Raw genomic sequence first — 21,877 nt, forward strand, 5'->3', positions numbered from 1 at the left:
CTTGGTTTGTTTTTCTCTTTCTAGCTCCTTTAGGTGTAATGTTAGATTGTTTGTCTGAGATCGTTTGTTTTTTTCTTGAGGTAGGCATGTATTTCTATGAGCTTTCCTTTAAGAGCCATTTTTTCTGCATCCCATAGATTTTGGTATGTCACATTTCTCTTTTCATTTGTTTCTAGGTATTTATGTATTTTTTTATTTTTATTTATTGATTTTAGAGAGAGAAAGGAGGGGGAGAGAAAGAAAGATGAGGAGAGAGGGAGAGGGAGAGTGAGAGAGATAGAGAGAGAGACTGATTTGTTGTTCCACATTTATTCATTCATTGGTTGATTCTTGTATGTACCCAGACAGGGATCAAACCCAAAACCTTGGCAAAGCAGGACAATGCTCTAATCAACTGAACTACCCAGTTAGGGCTGTGTCTAGGTATTCACAAAATGTTTCCTTTGGTTTCCTCAACAACCCATTGGTTGTTCAGTAGGATGTTTTTTAATCTCCACATTTTTATGTTTTCCCAGTTTTATTCTTGTAATTGATTTGTCTTCACACCATTGTAGTTGGAAAAAATGTTTGATATGATTTCAATCTTCCTGAATTTAGTGATACTTGTTTTGTGTCCTAACATGTGATCTATCCTGAAAAATGTTTCAAATACACTTGATAAAATGGTCTATTCTGCTCCTTTGAATAGAGCATTCTGTACACATCTGTTAAATATTAAAATTTTCTGGTCTAATATGACATTGAAAACCAATGTTTCCTTATTGATCTTCTGTCTGGATGCTCTATTGCTATAAGTGGAGTGTTATCCCTGTATTATTACTGCATTGTTCCAATTTCTCCCTTTAGGTCTGTTAATATTTGCTTTACACATTTTGGTACTCCTATGTTGGGTGCATATGTGTTTATAAATGTTGGATCTTCTCACTAGATTGACCTATATCATCATGTAGTTTTCTTCTTTGTCTTTTACTACAGTCTTTGTTTTAAACTCTATTTTTTCTGATATAAGTATAGCTACACAAGCTGGTTTTTTGGGGGGAGGGGTTGAATTTGCATGGAGTGTGTTTCTCCATCCTTTTACATTTAGTCTGTGTGTGCCCTTATTTCTGTAAAGAATCTATTGTAGGCAGTACATAGATAGATCTTGTTTTCTTATCCACTCAAAAACTCTGTGTTTTTTGATTGGAGAATTTAGTCAATTTACATTTAAAGTAATTATTGATAAGTATGTACTTATTGACATCTTGTTAATTGTTTTCTGGCTGGTTTTGTAGTTTCTGTTCCTCTCTTTCTCTCCTTTTGGGATTCATGGCTGTCTTTATAGTTATATTTAAAGTTGTTTCTCAATTTTTTGTTTTTATCATGTGTTTTTCTTTGAAGTTACTGTGATTTTCACAATTAACAACCTATGTATAAACACTTTCTTTTGAGTTGACAGCAATTTAAATTTGAACACATTCCAAAGCTTTACATTTTTACCCTCCATTCACACTTTATATTTTTGAGGATGCATTTTACATATTTACTTTAGGCTTCCCTTAACTAATTATTATATTTTCAGTATATTTCACTTCTTTTGTCTTTTAACCTTCATAATTGCCTCATAAGTGATTGATCCAGTACATTTGCCTTTTCCAGTGAGATTTTTTCCTTTCCTGTGCTTTTTGATTATTATTACCTTTTTTTTTTTTTTTTTTTTTTTTTTTTTTTTTTTTTTTTTTTTTTTTTTTTTTTTTTTTTTTTTTATTGTTATGCAATTACAGTTGTATGCCTTTTCACCCCATCCCTCTACCCCACCCCAGGTGAACCCACCTCCCTCTCCCCTCTCCACCCTCCCCCTTGGTTTTGTCCATGTGTCCTTTATAGTAGTTCCTGTAATACCCTCTTCCCACTATCCCCGCCCCCACCCCCCACCCCCGCCCTGGCTATTGTTAGATTGTTCTTAACTTCAATGTCTCTGGTTATATTTTGTTTGCTTTTTTCTTCTATTGCTTATGTTCCAGTTAAAGGTGAGATCATATGGTACTTGTCCCTCACTTCCTGGCTTATTTCACTTAGCATAATGCTCTCCAGTTTCATCCATGCTGTTGCAAAGGGTATAAGCTCCTTCTTTCTCTCTGCTGCGTAGAATTCCATTGTGTAAATATACCATAGTTTTTGGATCCACTCGTTTGCTGATGGGCACTTCGGTTTGTTTTCAACTTAGAGAAGTCCCTTTAAAATTTCCTGTAAAACCTATTTAGGGGTGATGAACTCATTTAGCTTTTGCTTATGAAGAGTTCTTGATCTCTCCTTTAATTCTGAATGATAATCTTGAGGGGTAGAGAATTCTGGGTTGGAAATTGTTATCCTTTCGGCACTTTGAGTACGTTATGCCACTCCCTTCTAGACTTTAAAGTTTCTCCTAAAAAATCTACTGGTGGCCTTATGGGGTTTCCATTGTATGTTATAAGCTGTTTTCCCCTTGCTGCTTTTAAGATTCTCTATTTAGTCTTATAATTTACCATTCAGTTATTAGGTGTCTTGATGTGATTCCCTTTGGGTTCAGCTCATCTGGAATCTCTGAGCTTCCTGAACCTGGATATCTGTTTTCTTCCCCAGATCAGGGAAGTTGTCAGTTAGTATTTCTTCAAATAATTTTTCTGGTTGTCTCTCTCTCTCTCCTTTTAAAATTTTTTTTTCCTTCTGGGACTGCTGTGATGCTAAAGTTATTATGCTTGATGTTAATCCAGAGGTCCCACAAAGTATCCTCATTTTTCTTTATTTTGCTGCTGTGAGTGTATTCCATTGCTTTGTTTTTTAGCTTTCTGATTTATATTTTTACATTTTTTGCTGTTGAACCCCTCCAGTGTATTTCTTTTTACTTATAACTTCTTTTTGGTACTTTTTAATATTTCCTACCTTTTTGTTGAAATTTTCACTGTCTTCATCTATTTGTTATTCCAAGTATGGTGACTGTCTCTATGAACATTACTTTGAATCTCTTTATCAGGAAGGCTATTTATCTTCATTTCATCGAGGTCTTTTTCTGGGGATTTGTTTCATTTTTGGTTTGAACCATATTTTTATGTTTCCTCATTTTCCTTGACTTCTTGGGTTGGTATGTCAGTATTAGGCAAAACATCTACCTCTCCCAGTCATAAAGGAGTGCACATGTAAGGGATGATCTGTGGGGACCAGAAATGCAATATCTCCTGGGCCCCAGAACCAGGCACTAGATGGCATCACTTGTGTGGTTTGTGTATGCCCCCAGCCTTGGCAAGGCCATGGCTGCAGTGAGAAATGGATACGGCATGGGGTGCTTGCACAGCCTGGTTGAAGCATAGGGTAGGTGGAGCATACCCACTGGTGCTAGCAGGCTAGAGGGAGGGTACCAAAAATGTCACCTGCCAGCTCTTCCACCAGCAAGTTAGAGTAAGGTTTCAAAAATGGCACTCACTAGCACTTCCTTTCCCAGAGAAAGCCCCAGAAGTTAAGTGGGTATCACTCACTTATGGTCTAGATATTTTTCAAACTGTTGATTTTGTGCTGGATCTTAAGACAAGTGAGTCTGTGCACTAGCCCTTTAAGAGTAAATTCTCTGTTTTCTATAGTTCTATGGTTCTTCTGGTCTTCATCCCCAATGGCTTTCAAAACCAGAAATTTTGGGTTCTCATCTTTCCAGTGATGGCTACAAGGGTTGGAGTGCCTAATGTTGGGCATAATTCTTTCACTCCTTGAGGAAGAGTTCTGTGGGTTTTTTTTTGGATCCTTCTTTGTGGGTCACCATGTCTCAGGTTGGGTACTGGGCAAGACAGTCTCCGCCTATCCTCCCCATCTCAATGTGTCTCTTCTTTCTGTTGTTGTTGTTGAGCTACATGAACAGCACCTCTCAGGACTTCTCACAGTAAATCATTCCATATGTAGCTCTAAATTGTTGTATCCATGGGAGGGGGTGAGTTCAGGGTCTTCCCCCACTGCCATGTTGAACTTGAGCTCCCCTAAAATTATCTTTTAACAGGTACTATACTTGTGTTATGAAATTCTAAAATCTCAAAGCAATTTAATCCCTAAAAGGAAATCTATGATCTATATAGAAAAACAATCACTTGTAAGCTTATCTATAAATGAATGTAAACTCTTAACTTATTTGTAAATTCCTGCTTATTATATATTTTAAAAAACTGTATGGAAAACTTAATTGAAATTGATATGAAATTTGATTATTGTACATCTTTAATTATTATAGAGATGAATAAAATTATAGTAAATGTGAAATATACTTTGAATCTTCTTTGAATTAAAAGCTTTAAATCCTTATAATGAGCTACTAAATGTCAATATATGAAGGAGTGATCACAAATTTAAGTAACAGTAAAACATGACGAGATTTCAAAGATTGGCTGTCACATAATTCCTTAGCTGATAGAAAGATAGCCTTGGTGTCTTTCCACGTAAATGACTTTGCCACATCGTAATTGGCATCTGAGAGCTTGTTTCTTCCATCACACTATATATTCATTGTAAATAAGTGCAATGTGTTTATTCACCACTGTATCTCTAGGGTGATGGAAACTGTTCAAAAAATATTTGTTGACTGATACAGTAAACAGTTAACTGTTAATACCAAAGTGTGCATTGTGTGCTTGCTTTAAGAACATTTATCCCTCCATTACTTTATTTTTTTAAAGATTTTATTTATTTATTTTTAGAGAGGGGAAGGGAGGGAGAAAGAGAAGGAGAGAAACATCAATGCATGGTTGCCTCTCACATGCCCCCCAACTGGGGACCTGGCCTGCAACCCAGGAATATGCCCTGACTGGGAATAGAACTGGCAACCTTTTGGTTCACAGGCTGACACTCAATCCACTGAGCCACACCAGCCACGGCCCTCTATTACTTTCAATCACAACTGCTATAAAATAGTAGCACAGAATATCAGTTAAACCTGGTTGTCATGTCCTATGGGAAACTTTTCAGCTTTAGGTTTGAATTTTCATACACCCAGAGTGAGAAGATCTTTTGCCTGAGGCAGGCTCTGACTATTTTGATGCCCTAGATCTCCTAATCTAATTGAAGTAAAAGGTCTGTCATGTAGATTTGCTCTCCAGGAGACAGAGCTTTCATCAAATCCTCAGTACAGGGAAAACTGTAAAATCCTAGGAAAGGTTATACAGGGGACTTCAATTATACATGTAATAACAAGTATCACAAAAGTTAAGGTTTGGTAAATCTTCATGGTAAGATTAAATTGTTTGCTATTCTATACAGTCTAGTCTCTTTGTACATTGGAAATATGTTACAATAAAAATATTGTTTAGAAACTAGCCATTCTTTTCCTAACCTCACCCACAAAACAAGGGTAGAAAATGGCATAGAAATCTTACAAAATACTATTTCATTGGAGTCTGATCCTGGGTGGTAAAGGTGTAGGTATTTTTTACTTTCACAAACCATTTTCTAAAACTATATAACTAAGATTCATAACGAAGTTCGAGAATACTGGATAATCACCATTATTTAAGGAGTTTCAGGCCCTGGTATAGTTTGGTCTGGGAAGATCACGCCATTATCCCAGGCACACAATCAACAACACTGCCCGTCTTTGTAACTTGAAATTTACATCTCCTATGCACTATAACTTCTTTATTTTAACATTTTAAGAAAAGCAGAAATCATAATAAAATATAGAAAATAATATATTTTAATAATAGTGAATGCTACTTTTCATCAGCTTTTGTTCTGTTATTTTTAAAGACTAAAGCACTGCTAATAAAATATAAGTCCAATATGTACAAGCAGTCCCATCCTGCTCTCTTGCTCTCCAGAGCTAATCATTCATATGTTTTTGTTATGTAAGACATTTATAGCATTTTCCTCTTCATATTGCTCTAAAACTTGCTAAATTACTCAACAGTGCTTTTTAAAATCTGTCATATTAACATGTGAAACACATTTATTTGTTTTAACGACTATGTTTGCTACTATTTATTCATTTTCCTCCTGATGGGTGATTATATTCTATCCATCTTTCACAACATAAAAAATACCATACTTGTAGATCATACTGCTACAAGTCTTCCTTATGAATATGTGCACAAGTTGTTCCCATACATACAAAAGGATATTTATTGCAAAATAATCCAGGTACCGCATGTTGCTATTTTGTCCTTTAAAGAGATTATAACAATTTACCTTCTCAGAAGCAGCAATGAGAGTTATTATTTTACTACAGTTTGTCTAATATTTGGCATTATTATAATTTTTAACATCTTGACATATGCTAGTTATATACCATAGATTTTTTGATAAACTATAATATACTAACCACTGGGAAGGTTTAACAAAGTAGTTCATTTAAAGAGATTTTTTATCATACCTGGTTTAAATTTTAACAATGGCCTGTCAATGTTAGTAATAATGGCTATTGTTTACTGGACCACTTTGTATGTCCTAGATATTATTTAAAGCATTTTAAATACATCATTTTATTTAATTATTTCAATTATGTAAGAATGGCTCTAAGAGGGCAGGGAATTTTTTCTGTTCTGACTGTTCTATCTCTAGGGTTTAAAACAACCCTATCATCTAGTAGGTGTTCAGTAAATATGTGTTAAATAAATATTTGTGTCATAGTCCATTCAGGCTAGTATATCAAGATAACAGAGACTGGGTAGCTTATAAACAACATAAATTTATTTTCCGCTCTCCTGGAGACTGGGAAGTGTAAGATTAAGGCGCCAGCAGAGTTGTGCTCTGATGAGAGCCTTCTTCCTGGTAAATATCCAGCCGCTTTCACTGTGTTCTTGTATGGTGGAGGTGCTAGGGGTCTCTGAAGGGTCTCTTTTATAAGAACCTAATCCCACTCATGAGGGTTCCAGCCTCAGGACCTAAGCATCTCCCAAGGACCCCATCTTTTAATACTTTCATTGGACATGAGAATTTTAACATATGAATTGGGGGGGCACAAACATTTAGACCATAGCAAAATGATATAATTATTAATATTTTATAGAACATTTAGTGAGTTAATGGTTAATTTACTTCCCAGAGATGATAAAACTGGTAGGAAATGGCAAACTTTTAAATCTTAAGTACACTTAACCCCCTCCAAACAGGCCCTTCCTTATCTGTTTCCCATAGATTCTAGAGATAGAATCCATTATCTTGATATCTAATCTATAAATTCTTTTAATGGTGAAATTTTAACAGAAAGGACGTGTTTTTGTGAGAACATAATTCTTAGTTGCCATTAGTGTCCACAGCACCAGCTCCGGAGCCCCTGTGTAAGCAGAAGTTTCTATTGTTTTGTTAAAATTTCCCAGGATGCCATCTGAGTCCCTAAATCTATGTGAACACAGACTTGCAAGCTCAGGTACATAACTTCGTATTTTCAGATCTTGTATCTTCACCTACATGAGGAGCAGGAGACATGCTTCGTTTTAGGTCCAGGGGAGGACCTTTGGTGCGTAGGTAGGGATCTTGCACATCTTGGCCTCATTAGTAAGAGGTGGACTATTGTACGTCAAGAAGAAACTTTTCTTTTAATCCCTCATCTAATCTATAAAATTCCCCACAGGATTCACCATGTTAAGACTTTTTATTTACCCAAATTACACTGATTAAATGCATATGCTCAGAGTTGACACACTACCCAGGAATAATTAAATACAAATGAAATTAGGATATTCATTTTGAGTCTTTGTTTTTCTTGAAAGTTTCTCTCAGTATATCTGGCTATGCCAAATAGTGTGGTTATTAATACTGAACAGAGGCAATTTAAAATCTTTTACTAAAGGTCTGTTTTATAATTCATAGCCTTTGTAAGTACATAACTTACAAAGCACATCTGCAAAATTTAAGAAACATTTATTATCTTTTTATATAAGTCTAAGATGCAAGTCCTTAGTGCTATTAATTTTATCAGTAAGATTATTGATGATTACTCCAGCTCTACCTTAAAGTTCTGGTAAAAATTCTCAACTCTGACTGATCTTGACAAAGTTTTAAAAAAAGACTTCTAATTATGGCTTTTCTCAAGATCCAATTCATAATCTTCAAACAGTAGTCCTGCAGTATACCTATTGTTCATTCAAATGAGAGCATCTGAGTGAACTTGCCTGTTAGTACATGAAATGCTGCGTGATAAATTTCAGTTCATATGTCCAAACTGCTCTTCAGTCATGTAAGTACAGGCAGTAATTCAAAACATAATTACCAATAGAGCAACAATGGATTGCTTTAGCGGAGCCTATTCAATCATTTTTGAGTGCACACTTTCTCCCTGCCTTCCCATGACTTATGTAACGCTGTGTGTATAATTTTTCTGCAGTCTCCACAATGATCACTGAGCCATATACTATCACATTAAAATGTAAATGTAATCACAGAGATCACAGTAAAAAAAAAAAACCAATCACGGGGCTGTCTCTTGATTTTAGCCAATGGCACAGAAGATCCTGGCTATGAGGTATCATGGCACTATTCTGATAAAGAGCTTCTTTTCTTGGTAAATGGACACCAGGGTTACTGAGCCTGAGCTAAGCTTCAGTCATCAAACTGGCTCTCTCCTCACCTTCCTATAGTTACATCTTTGATGTGTCAGTCTTATGTTTTAATTTCTTGGGGATGGAGTGGAAAAAGTGAGGGAACACCTGCTTTATATTAAGTTTATTTTATTCTCACTTCCAAAAGCAATTAAAGCATTTAGCACTGTACCACCTACTTCCATAAGAATAGTTTTCAGTATCTGGAAATAATGTTCTGAAAAATTGATGTACTCTATGACACTACTATTGAAAAATTTAGGTCGTTTACATTCTCCGACAAGCATGCACGTCTCTATATATTGGCACCTGTTGACTTGTGAGCCCAGTACCAATCTGCATGCACTCTCTGTTCCTGTAAGACTGGCCAACTGGCTGTCCCTCAATCGCCACGCGCTTGCACACGTTTTTATCTGCCTGGGGTGCCATTCCAGTTCCTTCAAGGTTCAACAACTCAGTTCAACCACTGTTTCCTTCAAAAGGCTTCCCGTGACACCCCGACATTCCAGCAGCACTCATAGAACAGCATTTTGTTTATATGGCTATTTCGGTACTTTGGAAACCAATTGATATGTATATCAGATTGTGAGTTCTCTGAGAGCAAACATCTGCCTTTTCCTCTTTTACATCTATTTCCCTGCATATTGCTTTGCATACACTTGATATTCAATACAATGTTGTCAAAATTTATTATTGTAGAATATGATTTAAACTCAATTTTAAAAGAATGTATTTATATTGAAACACTTCATTGTTTGATGGCTTCAATCAACTAAAATATCAGTAGGTATATGTTGAAGAGATATATAACTGAATGTATAACTAACTATAATTATATTGTGCATAATTTATCTTGGCATAGAAATATACTGTAATGGTCAATTTTATCCTAGCACCTATTCCATAAGCACTATGTTGGGATTTAAGAGTGCTTGACATGTGTGCAATTAACTTCAAAATTTGATCTTTCTAGTACTAGTATGCGTTTATTTGGTTTTAAGTTATGAAAAAAAATTAAAATGTATTTATTTGTATTTCCTTTTGTCATATGACTCATATACAACTCAGTAGAATCCAAAGATCATGTTCACTACAATGTCATGAACGCTGAGGCCTTTGTTAGCACATTTTTTATTGCAGTGCCAGAGTTATCTCCATGTCATTAAGTCAAGGTCACAGAACACTGTCCTAATTAGTGATTAAATTTATATGTTATAATTTGAAGATTTAAAAAAATATTCATTCCATGGATGAACACATTTAATAAAAGTATAACGTATAAACCTCCAAAACTTTGCAAATACCTATTGAAAGCCTTTAAGAAAATCTTTGGAAGTAGAAAGTTCAATTATAAAGATTATATAGCAATTCAACTCAGAGATAATAGATTGAACTTGAGTGATAGCAGTGGATACAGAAAAAAAGTGGACAGAAAGAGAAATTTACAACATGGAATAAAGATCTTCAAGCATCCTTGACTACTATACCACACAGAGAGTCAATATGATGTTATCTTTAAAATGGAAACACCTTTACGATAAGGAAACAGCAGTGCTAATTCTAATCAATAAATGGTCAATCGCTCTTTCAGAAAATCCCAAACTATGTCAGTGGCTTTCTCCATCCATCCTGCAATTCCCCTCCCTCCAACCACACCCATTGTCACAGCTTTCATGCAAGTTAACTCTTCCAGTCACTTTTACTCATTATTAAATCTTCAGTACCATTCATATTGTGTAACACTTAAAATTATGCAATAGATATTTAACGAGTGAAGGAAGAAACAAATGCAAAAAAGGGTATATATTCACAAACCCTCACCTTTAATCAGTTCTTAGCAATTGTGCAATAGTTTTTGTGGTTCAGATTATTCCCTCTTGTATCAAAGTTTATTTCTTTTAAATTCAGTTCTTAGCAATTATTGCTCTGAGTCAATGCAAGGGTCAATGCAAGTCAATGCAAAAAACTGATACATGTGTTAATATGTTACCTCTTCCAAATTTACATCTTAAAGACAGATCTTACGTTTTTATATTCACAGATGGATCACTAATAGTGAGGAGTTCAGACACCAGGGCAGGATGAAAAGAGCTTCCCTAATCTCATCAAATAGATATATCTTCTGTCCAGATGGCAACTCTGATGTGATCAAAGAATCTTCAAACCAGATATTAATTGACCGTAGAGATAGGGTTTATTTCTGGTCTCTCTGCTCTGTTCTATTGATCTATGTGCCTGTGTTTATGCCAGTACCAGGCTGTTTTGATTACAGTGGCTTTGTAATACAGTTTGATATCAGGAATTATGATCCTTCTTACTTTGTTCTTCTTTCTCAAAATTGCAGCAGCTATTCGGGGTCATTTATGGTTCCATATAAATTTCTGAAATGTTTGTTCTATATCTGTGAAATATATCATGGGTATTAATAGGCATTGCATTGAATCTATAAATCACTTTGGGTACTATGGCCATTTTGATGATGTTAATTCTTCCAATCCATGAGCATGGTACATGTTTCCATTTGTTTGTGTCTTCCTTAATTTCTTTCTTCAGTGTTGTGTAGTTTTCTGAGTACAGATCTTTTACCTCCTTGGTTAGGTTTATTACTAGGTACTTTATTTTTCTTGATGCTATATTAAATGGGATTTCTTTCCTGATTTCTGTTTCTGATATTTCATTGTTGATGTAAAAAAATGCCTTCGATTTCTGAGTATTGACTTTGTATCCAGCTGTTTTGCCAAATTCATTTATTAGGTCAAGTAGTTCTTTGGTGGAGTCTATAGGATTTTCTATGTACACTATCATGTCATCTTTAAACAATGACAGTTTTACTTCCTCCTTTCCAATTTGGATGCCTTTTATTTCTTTTCCTTGTCTGATTTCTGTGGCTATGACTTCCAATACTATGTTGAATAGGAGTGGTGAAAGCAGGCATCCTTGTCTTGTTCCTGATCTTAATGGAAAGAACCTATGCACCCCAATGTTCATAGCAGCACAATTTACAATAGTCAAGTACTGGAAGCAACCTAAGTGCCCATCAGCAAATGAGTGCATCGAAAAACTGTGGTACATTTACACAATGGAATTCTATACAGCAGAGAGAAAGAAGGAGCTCATACCTTTTGCAACAGCATGGATGGAACTGGAGAGCATTATGCTAAGTGAAATAAGCCAGGCGGTGAGGGACAAATACCATATGATCTCACCTTTAACTGGAACGTAATCAATGGAAGAAAAAAGCAAACAAAATATAACCAGAGACACTGAAATTAAGAATAATCTAACAATAGCCAGAGGAGAGGGCAGATGGGACTGTGGGGAGAAGGGTTTTCAGGAACTAGTATAAAGGACACATGGACAAAACCAAGGGGAATGGTGGAAGCAAGGGAGGGAGATGGGTTTGGCTGGGATGGGGGGAGTGGTGGGGAGAAAAATGCAGACAACTGTAATTGAACAACAGTAAAGTAATTTATGGGAAAAATAAAAGAATCTTCAAACCAGAGACTCTGAAGGGTGTTCTATTACACGCATTATCAAAGAGTGATGAAGAGCATAGTGAATGATGTGGGATAAGCTCTGCTGTCAATGATGGAACAAAGAGTTTGGGTACCAATGCTTTTTGAAGAGTTTGTCTAATTACTTGTGAGTTGACATTGACATAAATAACACTAAGCTAAAAAAGTCTCTGTTGCACAACTAAATGTCAGAGAACAGTTTGGCAAACATCTCCTTGCTTTTGAAAGTAGGTTTAGATTCACTGTTTCATGTTATTTTTAGATAGAAAACTTAAAAATACATAATAAATTGGTAAGGTAGCTGTATTTCTTATATTTTCAAAGAATGGATTATTCTTATATTTGAAGTTTTCTACATATAGCAGAGAACAAAAAGTGGCTTCTGAAAATTGGTGTTTTAGTTTTGTATCATGAGATGTTTGGTGATTATATGAACATACCAATTTTAAACTCTTCAATGATATTTCTGTATTTGAAACTGCAGCAGATAAAAGACAGTTAGAACTAGATAGACCTTTATTTCCAGAGCCTCTGGCCAACAATGGACAATCTAAAACATTGTCCTAAGGCAAACATTGTAGCAATGTGATCTCTACCTTTGCTAATGACAATAAAGTAATGGTATAAGGTCCAAGAATAGTTTCTCCCCAATTTTAGGCTTTAACTTTTGTCTATAATATAATGTGGAGAGCTAGTTTCTGAGTCATTTTTGCAACTGACTCAGGAGAAAGTGGAAATATTTTCAGGACCCCTATTCTTTATTCTTATGTGTAAGAAAAGAAAACAATTTAGTATTTCTATCTACTGGAAGAAAGCCCAGGAAAAAGATAGAATGTTTATAAAAATTTTGAAAACATAATATGTTCCAGGTAATTAACAATTTAGATGTATTGTGAACTAACTTGTCTGTTGTTCTACCTGGCAAATGGCAGAACCAGAAGTCTGTGAATACAAACAACATATTATGAAAGATCATTATAAAGTAGTGCCAGAAAAGTCACTCACTGCTGATCACATCTGCAACTTTTTCTAAGAAAAATCTGCACTGCACAAAAGCTACCAGATTGCGGCAGCGCCCATCACCATGATTTGAACCACGATTAGCCAACTGAAAAAAGGTAACCCATTCATTGGTTGGTCCATGATCTTGGACTTAGGACTTCTAGCATGGTTCTAAAGACCTAGGCTCAGAACTAAAAAGATGTATGGGACTAGCTATATTCCTTCTTATTTATTTGACTGGGAATATTCTAAGAGAAGATGCCATTATCTGTGAAAACAGATGTTGAAGAGTTATTAAGTAACAGGAAACATCACTGTAACTCATGCTAAACTAATACAAGATAAGTTAATGTAGGCACAGAAACCTGAGAAAGTGTGTATGACAGTGTTTAGGGCAAACATATTTTATTCTCTAGTCAACAGCCACTTTCCCTTCTTTTCTGCAGATATAACCTTTGATTCTATTTGTATAGTAAGTAACCAGTCAGGAAGGTTGAATTACGACTGTTCTAAGGCCAGTGGTATGCTAGTATCTGTTTATATCAGCTCACAAAAGCTGTTTTTATGCATTTCTTTCCAATTCAGAGTTCAATGACATCACATTACTAGCTTTGATACCTGCCAACATGGTAGTACTTATGCCACAGAAATCAGCAAGTGCTATAAATTAGGATTACTACTCTCTCTGGCCTCCAGTCAGTTGTTAACCATTTATCAGCACTTTAAGTTCATCATGGAAATCATATTTACTGTTGCCAGTGATTGGTCCAGGAGAAGGTAGAGGACCAACTAAATTCTGACCTACGACAAGTATGAGAAAGTCTTATGGGAGGCATCTTGGAAAGATTTTCTTCTTGATAAGTTCAAGCCAACAATCCAGTTTGCTTTCCTGCTTTAGGTGGTACTTGTAATGTTTTGAGATACAACCATGAGGGAAGTTCAGTAGAAACCAGAGATGCCTACATAAGTCATTAATAACCTTAAACCATTACCAACTAGAGCATCCTAAGGACAAGAAAGTAGAAGTAGTCTACTTCCAGTATAGAAAATAATGGAATGTATGTGGAGAATATAAAAACAATAATCAAACACATTAAATATTAATCTACTTTTTATTACTACCCCGTACAAACAATTCTAAATAATGTTAGTGATATGATCCTCCCCTCCACAAACATGGCTTATTCCTATCCAAGTCTTCTATTGCACTAGGGTCTATAAGTCTAGAATTAACTATCTTAAACATCTAGTAACCTGAACTAATCAAAGGTTTTTATTCTTCAAGCAACTTTCATATTAGTTTTCTGTTATAGGTAAGCAAAATATTCTGAAGTACTGAAATCATTTATGGAAAGTAGCAGACTCTGAAGGCTGGTAGGTCAGGTTAAGCCAGCCCTGAAAAGCAAAACCACGGGTTTCTGCCCTGTGGACCCAAGGAGTTGCTCAGATCCCAGACTCTCACAGCTCTAATAATGCAAGACCTGACCAAGTATGGCTCCTGTTCTTGTGTGACCAGGAGAGTCTCCCTAATGTGCCAACAGTATACCAATAAAAGTGCCTTTACATCAAGTAGCGCAAGCAAGTTTTTTTGTCTTGTAACCAAAAGAACCAACTAGAACCAGAACCTAGCATTGAACAAGTATATTACAAAAGACTGTCCTAATATAAGTTGAATAGATTCATTTTGCAAAATCTATAGTAAGAATAGCAAATAGATAAAAAAATATGTTTAATACATAATTGTTTATGAAAATAAAGTTGCAATTTATCTAAATGCTAAGAAAAGGAGAACCAATGATTTATTTTTGAAGTTATATAATGATGTGGGAAAATTCAGCCTAATATTATGTATGAAAAACCAAATAATTTATATACATTATGTATCATATATTATTTGTCTTTTTACATGTAATATGTAATATTTGCTTGAATTTATGTGTGTGTGTGTGTGTATCATGACAGTAGGTCTGTCCAGAAAAAGTCCAGTCATTGTTAATATAAAGAGAATGGTTTGAGTGACATCGATGTACCTGGCAGCCAAGGAGAGTGGACTGGAATGTGCATGTGTGAACAATGATGACTTCACTGTACTAGTCAGAGGGGGCAGTAGACACTGTTGAGTGAGCAAGTGTACTGTGCGGCCATCCCATTCAAAATGACTGAGTGAGCAGAGCAATGAATCTGTCAAATTTTATGTTAAGCTTGAACATTTCTCCTTGGGACCTATTTGGATGATTCCGAAGGCTGCAGCTGTGGGCAGCTGTTGACTGGCAGCTTCATCATGACAATGCAGCCACTCACGCATCACATCTGGGGCCGTTTTTTGGTGAAACATCAAATCACCCAGATGACTCAGCCCAGATTTGGCACCCTGTGACTTCTGGTTTTTCCCAAAATTAAAAAGTGACTTCCCTGACACTTTTGAAAGGGAAGAGATTTCAGACCATTGATAAGATTCAGGAAAATATGACAGGGCAGCTGATGGCAATTGGAAGAACTGTGTGAGGTCCCAAGGTGCCTACTTTGAAGGTAACTGAAGTGTCATGGTCCTATGTTCAATGTTTCTTGCATCTTGTATCTTCTTCAATAAATGTCTGTTTTTCATATAACGTGGCTGGATACCTTCTGGACAGACTATACACACAGACACACACACATTATGTGTGTTGGTTGGAAATAAATCAGATATCAGTGATTGTTATTTCTGAATAGTGTGATCAAGGGATGTTAATATTTTCTCCCAAATATTTCATGTTATTTGCAAAGTTTTTCACTCTACAGAAATAAAACATTTTAAAAAAATAATTAGCACCCATTTTCTTTTCATCGATGAATTATAAAAACACACTAGGATTCTGGAACTATTGTTCAGGATGAGAATATACACACATATATAAGTAATAAATTCAATAAGTTAGACAAAATAAATCAGAAAACTAAAAAATAAGAGGATGTTAGAAATTCATGACAATTTGCTTTATGAAAAAGAATATTATCATATTCCAGGAAAATCTCTCTCTTTAAAAAAATATGTAATTTATTTAAGGAGAAGTTTAATTTTTATGAGAATAAAAAGATTAAAAACATTTAGTTATTTGTTTTTACAGCAGTATAATCAAAACCTGAGTTATGCTTCCAAGGATAGGGCTTTATGAGAGTAATTTCACAGTCCTGTGGGGGGAATCATTGGGGATGAGAATCATTGGGTTTGGCATGGAACCCAAAGCCTCTCTGTTACTGATATAGTCAGATGTTTAGACTTATTTGTTTGATTCTTTAGATCACCATTATTCAAATACATGTACTAGAAGTTGAAGCACACATTGTATATCAAATCAATAAAAAGTTTCCCATTCATAATTATATTTTCTTTTTCTGAGTGGATAAAAATATGGTTGGAAAAGAAGTGCAGGGAAATCAAGAGAAACCAGTATTTTAAAGAAGGGAAACTGATGATTTATTTGAAAAGCCAGAATAGGCCTAAGATTTCTAGCTTTACTTTAAATTATGTTTTGCTCAAGAACAGAAGTTTCTTTTAGAGAGACAATGTAATTGTTGAGTTGTAAGGAGTACCAGGCATGAGGCTCATTACCTAAGGAGAGATCAGACCTAACAGCACTTGGCAATACAGTCTCACTATATTGCACAAAATTAATTATATTTAGTGCTATTCTGTTTCATAAAAATGACTAGAGCAATGGTCTAAACTAAAAAATCAAAACCATACCAGATACAGCGAGGAAGTCATCAATGCTTGTGATGTCATCTACGGCTTCCGTGAGGACATGGATATGATTCTCCCACGTGCGCTTGTACATTTCCATGGTTTTTTTGACCACTTGACTTTTAGGTCTTGCAGCCAAAGCGAGTGCAGCATTAATAATCTGTAAAGATGTAGAATATTACGTGGTGATTTCTTTGGCAATAGTTACCAACATGCAGATAACAGTTATTCTGTTTTTTAAAAAATAGATACATTTATCTTTAACAACAGGAAACATGGTGAAATGTCCTTATGTGTAACTACCTATTTGCTTTAGGTAACAATTTAATTTTCTTTTGAAAATAACTTAATTAATTTTAGAACTATTTATTAAGTGTTAATGTATTAAGAACTGCAAGATATACAAAGTTATACACAAGATAACTGGTGTCTGCCTTTCAGGAGTTTGTATGTTATGCAGTGGGAAGGGCACCATGTTACTCAGTTCAACATGCCACACGTGTCAGGAGTACGAATAATGGTTATGAAGCTTTAGAGAATAGAGAGCTAACCTTCAGCAGAAGGAGTAAGAGGTCTGACTTCCTTGAGGACCTGTTCAATTTTCTAGTAGAAATACATTATTTATTCATTTATTCATTGGTTCATTCATGTATTCTTTCAACATTTCAAATATATGTGGAGATATTTTGAGTGTCTTTTATGTTTCCAGCATGTTTCAGGTTTCAGAGGTGTGATAATGAACAAGACACAGGCCAAAAACTTTGCCTTAATGACACTTACACTATAGCTGGGGAGGACAACTGATTATCATGTTAAATAAATGAAATACGTGGCTGGTAGACTGCCATAAGGACTAAGGAGAGAAAACAGAGCAGAGGAGGGGATAAGGAGTAGAGTGGTGGTGAGGGTAAGAAGTTTGCAATTTTAGCATAACTGACGGGGAAATTTAAGTAAAATTACTTGTAAGAATGAAAGCTGGGACAGAGATATGGTAAGATTCAAAAAGTTAGAAAATCAGAGAAATGCTGTGGGAATGGGAAGCAGTCTGTCCTAGGGCCTCCAGGAGGCCCTGGTTGTCTGACTCAAGACTGCAGCCTTATCTGGAAGGCACTGAGAGGCATTTTGACTTTTGAGCAATTTATCCAGAATTACACTCTAGAAAAATTAATTTGGCAAAGAAGGCTACTGCAATAGGTTACAGAAGTAAGAGAAGCCTGGCCTGCAGTGGTGGAGGCAAGCAAAAGGCTTTGGTGGGACTTGCAGTTAACTAAAGGAGGGTGAGGGCAGGTTAATTATTGCCAAAACAATCATGCAGGTGTTAACAAATTTGTGGAAACAATATTTAAAGACAATGGAAATACATCCACAACAGTGTAATAACTGTAGATCACAAAACATTATCCTTCATAGGATGCCATTTCTAGCAAACCCATGCTAGAAATAAAAGGTGGATGAATACATGCAGTCATTAACAATACTACTCTAGAAGTGGGGGACCTTCTGGTGCTTTTTATTTTATTTTGTGTAACTGAATATTTCAGGTTTTCTGTGATGAATATGTTTCAGTTGTATACTCAGATTGAATGAAGTTATTCTTTAAAGAAATATGATTACTATGGTTTTCCATGACCAATGGAGATAATTATTAGGGTATTGATAGAAAAGGAGAGGTGGGAGAGTTAAAAAGTCAGTGTAGAGGCAGTCGTGTGCAATTGTTTTGAAGGACAGTGTTGATGAGGGGTATTAGATGTCAACTTTCCTATCACAGATGTTGACTTTGAAGTGACTCTTGGCTTTCCATACAAATTACATAGTGAGCAATCAGAGAAGTGGAATTGTAACTCACAAAAAAGTTGTCTTTCATTTGTATATGCACTGAAAGAAATTGTTACTGTGCAGCAACAAGGCATCAGATACTGCACTGGATACTAATGCATCACAATGAAAATGATTCCACACAGTTTCTAAAACAGCCATTAATCTAGTAGAAGAATCAAGGGAAAACCAGGGAGTTGCAACATACCAGTGGTTCTCAGAAAGTTAGCCAGAATCAGGAGCGCCTGGAGAGCCTGTGAAACCCTGGCTTCCTTAGTTTCTAATTCATTGCACCCTGGGGCTTAAGAATTTGCATTTCTGACAATTTCCCAGATGATAGTGATGTCACTGGTGGTGCTCTCACTCTGAGAACCACTGCAGTCGATAGGAAATGTTATAAGGACTCTGTAAAAAGAAGCACAAGATGCCCTATAACACATGGGAGAGGTACTCAGATCCATAAGGAAAGATGCCCAAGGTACTGAAACTTAAAAAAGTAAGTAGAGCCTTAATCAGTGTGGCTTAGTTGGTTGAGTGTTGTCTCTCAACAAGAAAGGTTGCTGGTTTGATTCCCCAGGTGGTCAGGAGACACACCTGGGTTGCAGGCTGTCCCTGTTGGGGAGTGTGCAAGAAGCAACCAATTGATGTTTCTCCCACACACATTAATGTTTCTTTCCTGCTCTTTCTCTCTCCCTACCCCTCTCTCTGAAAATACAGAAAGTCTTTAAAAATAAGTAGAAATTAATATAACATGATATCCTTCTGGGAAGTAGCAATAACACATGTAATAACCTAGAAGTGAGACAGAGCCTAACCTCACCTCCTGGGGAATATGTAGCAGAGAGGTGATAGTAATAGAGTTGGAAGGAAATCAAAGGAACAATGGAAAGAGGGAGGAGAAAACTACCTCTGGAAAGTACCCACTAAGTGGAAGTGATAAAGATGAGAAAAAGAATCATCAAGAAGGAGGTAGAAAACTAAGATATTAAAGAATCAGTATAAGAAAGATTTTTTCCCCTAAAGATCAAATGCAGTAGAGTCAAAAATAATGCGAACTAAAAATGACTTTGGAATTTGGAAAGCAGGAGTCATTAGTGAGGAGAATGTTGGACACAGCTTTCAGATTTCACCAACATAAAATGGAAACAATGAAAAGAGTCTTTTTCTACTAAGTAACCTAAAGGCTGTACTTCACTTAAATGACTTCCAACAAATTATTGGAGATGGAGGAGGGGAAAAATACGTGGCTTGAAAATATTATGTTGATATTCTCTTCTTTATTTCTTTTTTACAAGAGAAGAACACATTAAATTCTAAGAAAACACACACTACTTTGAAAAATAGCTGCTGTACAGCATTCCTGGACTTCAGTTTTAGTTTTATTAACCTATTAACTTAACAACGGACGTTTGTGCGTATTACCGGGCTCTGGTCTCTGCTGTTTCATTGTCCCTGCAGCTGAACAACTGTGTACACGTGTGGTTGTGGGAAATTCAGAGAGGCGTATTTTTAAAGTACTGCTGGTGCAGAGCCCTCAGGGGGATGTGGAATCATGAATACAGGAGAGACTCTATTTTTTGAGAAGCTTTCAGTTCTGCAGCTGATCCAACTTATCTGATTCAACACTGTGCACTGTGAAAATACTCTATCCTACTTGACTCTCCTGGTATTTATCTTAAATCTAAAAGCAGACAAAATTCAGCAGATAACCCTAATCCTGTTAAGGGGGAAGAAAAGCCTGCATCCCAATGATGAAGACTACCGCACCCTAGCAATTTTTTCTGTATATCTGGGTCAGGGCCCAAGACCACTCTCAAATCCTCTTCATGCTGACTAAACATGACTGAAATAAACTATATTACTTTCTGAGGCATTTTTCTTTAGATTATGGTTGAGATGTGTATATGACCCTGTGAATCACCTAGTCATTCATTTCACCCTTGAAACAGTGTCTTCAAATTCAGGATCTTATTATATCTTAACAGGACTATTTGAATAGCCTTTCCAATAGTCTCCTATTTCCAGTCCTTACCAAAAAGAAAAAAAAAAAATTGAGTGGAATTTTGTTAAGCAAGTGGGAAGGGCAAAGGAGGTGAACGAGGTTATAGTTGTAGAACATGGAACCCCAAGGACCTGCTGAGCCCTCTTCTCAGTTCCTTCCCTTTTATATATGGGTTCCACTACCCCAACTACATTTCCTGCCCATGCTCACTGATGCAGGCTGTGTTTGAGGCTGATTCTTTCTGACTGATCTCCATTTCCCTTTCCTCATAGAAGTCTCTTCAAACTAGCTCCTATTAGACTTTGCGTGTGTATTATTAGTAACCCCTGGAGAAAGCTTAATTTCACCAGGTCTCATTCTACCTTCTTCAGGCTTCCTGCCCTTTCTGCTAGTACATGTGACCCAGGCCTCAGCACACCTGCCTCTAAGCTCCCTCCCATTTAAAAAATTAGTTTTCAGTTACAGTTTACATTAAATATTATTTTGTATTCTTTGTATTTTTACATTAAATCAGAGAATTTTTATTACATCATGCTCTCACTTGCTGTGGGAATCTCTCAAACTATTCAGCATATTTAGGAGTTTTAGATTATCTCAAAGTTTTCCTTGTTTCCCTCCAGGTATCAGATGTTTGTATTTCAGGCCTTCTTATTTGTACAGGTTCCATCTAAGATGCCAGAGAGGCCCTAGAAATGTGTTCACAGGGTCATTTTTTCTAGTAAGTTTGCCACAAATATTTTGGGATCCAGTAAAGGAAGCTGAGTTGGGTGGACATTTAGCTTAGTTTAGTTTAGTGGGCTAATTTTGAAAGGTTTGCGGTTACCGCTGTACATGCCCTGTACTACACTTGACCGGGTTGTACTGGCGTCTTGTCAGGGAAGAGCCTTTACACGCTCCCTCTTTCCTCAGACCTTCCTGAACAGACTATGTGGAAACAAAGACTGAATCTTCTTCCTAATTTGTCTACACAAAAGAATATTACAAAATAAATTGTTATTTAAGAAGTGATCGACAGGGTGCAGCAAAAAGAAAAAAGGAAGGAAGGAAGGAGGGAACTAAGGAAGGAAAGAGAACAGAAGGAAGACAGAGAGTCAAAGGGAAAAGAAGAGAAAAAAGATTCGTGGATCTGTTTCTGGCCGATAATAATGCATATATTGTATCATTTTTCTAAATTTTGTTATTATTTTAGTATCTGTCCACATTTAAAGCTAGTAACTAGGTATTTATTGGAGTATTCTGAATAAATACTTTTTCTTAAAGAAGGCCCTCAAAACCGTATAAATTTTAGGCCTCA

General features: G+C 36.0%; 1 protein-coding gene across 2 annotated transcripts in view; it reads right to left on the bottom strand.

Moving 5' to 3' along the window:
• Positions 1-21,877, bottom strand: part of CTNNA3 (catenin alpha 3) — a 1,492,024-nt gene that overhangs the window by 497,771 nt on the left and 972,376 nt on the right. For both annotated transcript variants that reach the window (XM_053922528.1, XM_024561168.3), the window contains one exon: positions 16,770-16,926. In XM_053922528.1, coding sequence (XP_053778503.1) covers positions 16,770-16,926 — 157 coding nt within the window. The remainder of the gene's footprint in view (positions 1-16,769; positions 16,927-21,877) is intronic.

This window comes from Desmodus rotundus, chromosome 4 (genome assembly GCF_022682495.2).
Source record: "Desmodus rotundus isolate HL8 chromosome 4, HLdesRot8A.1, whole genome shotgun sequence".
NCBI lineage: Eukaryota > Metazoa > Chordata > Mammalia > Chiroptera > Phyllostomidae > Desmodus > Desmodus rotundus.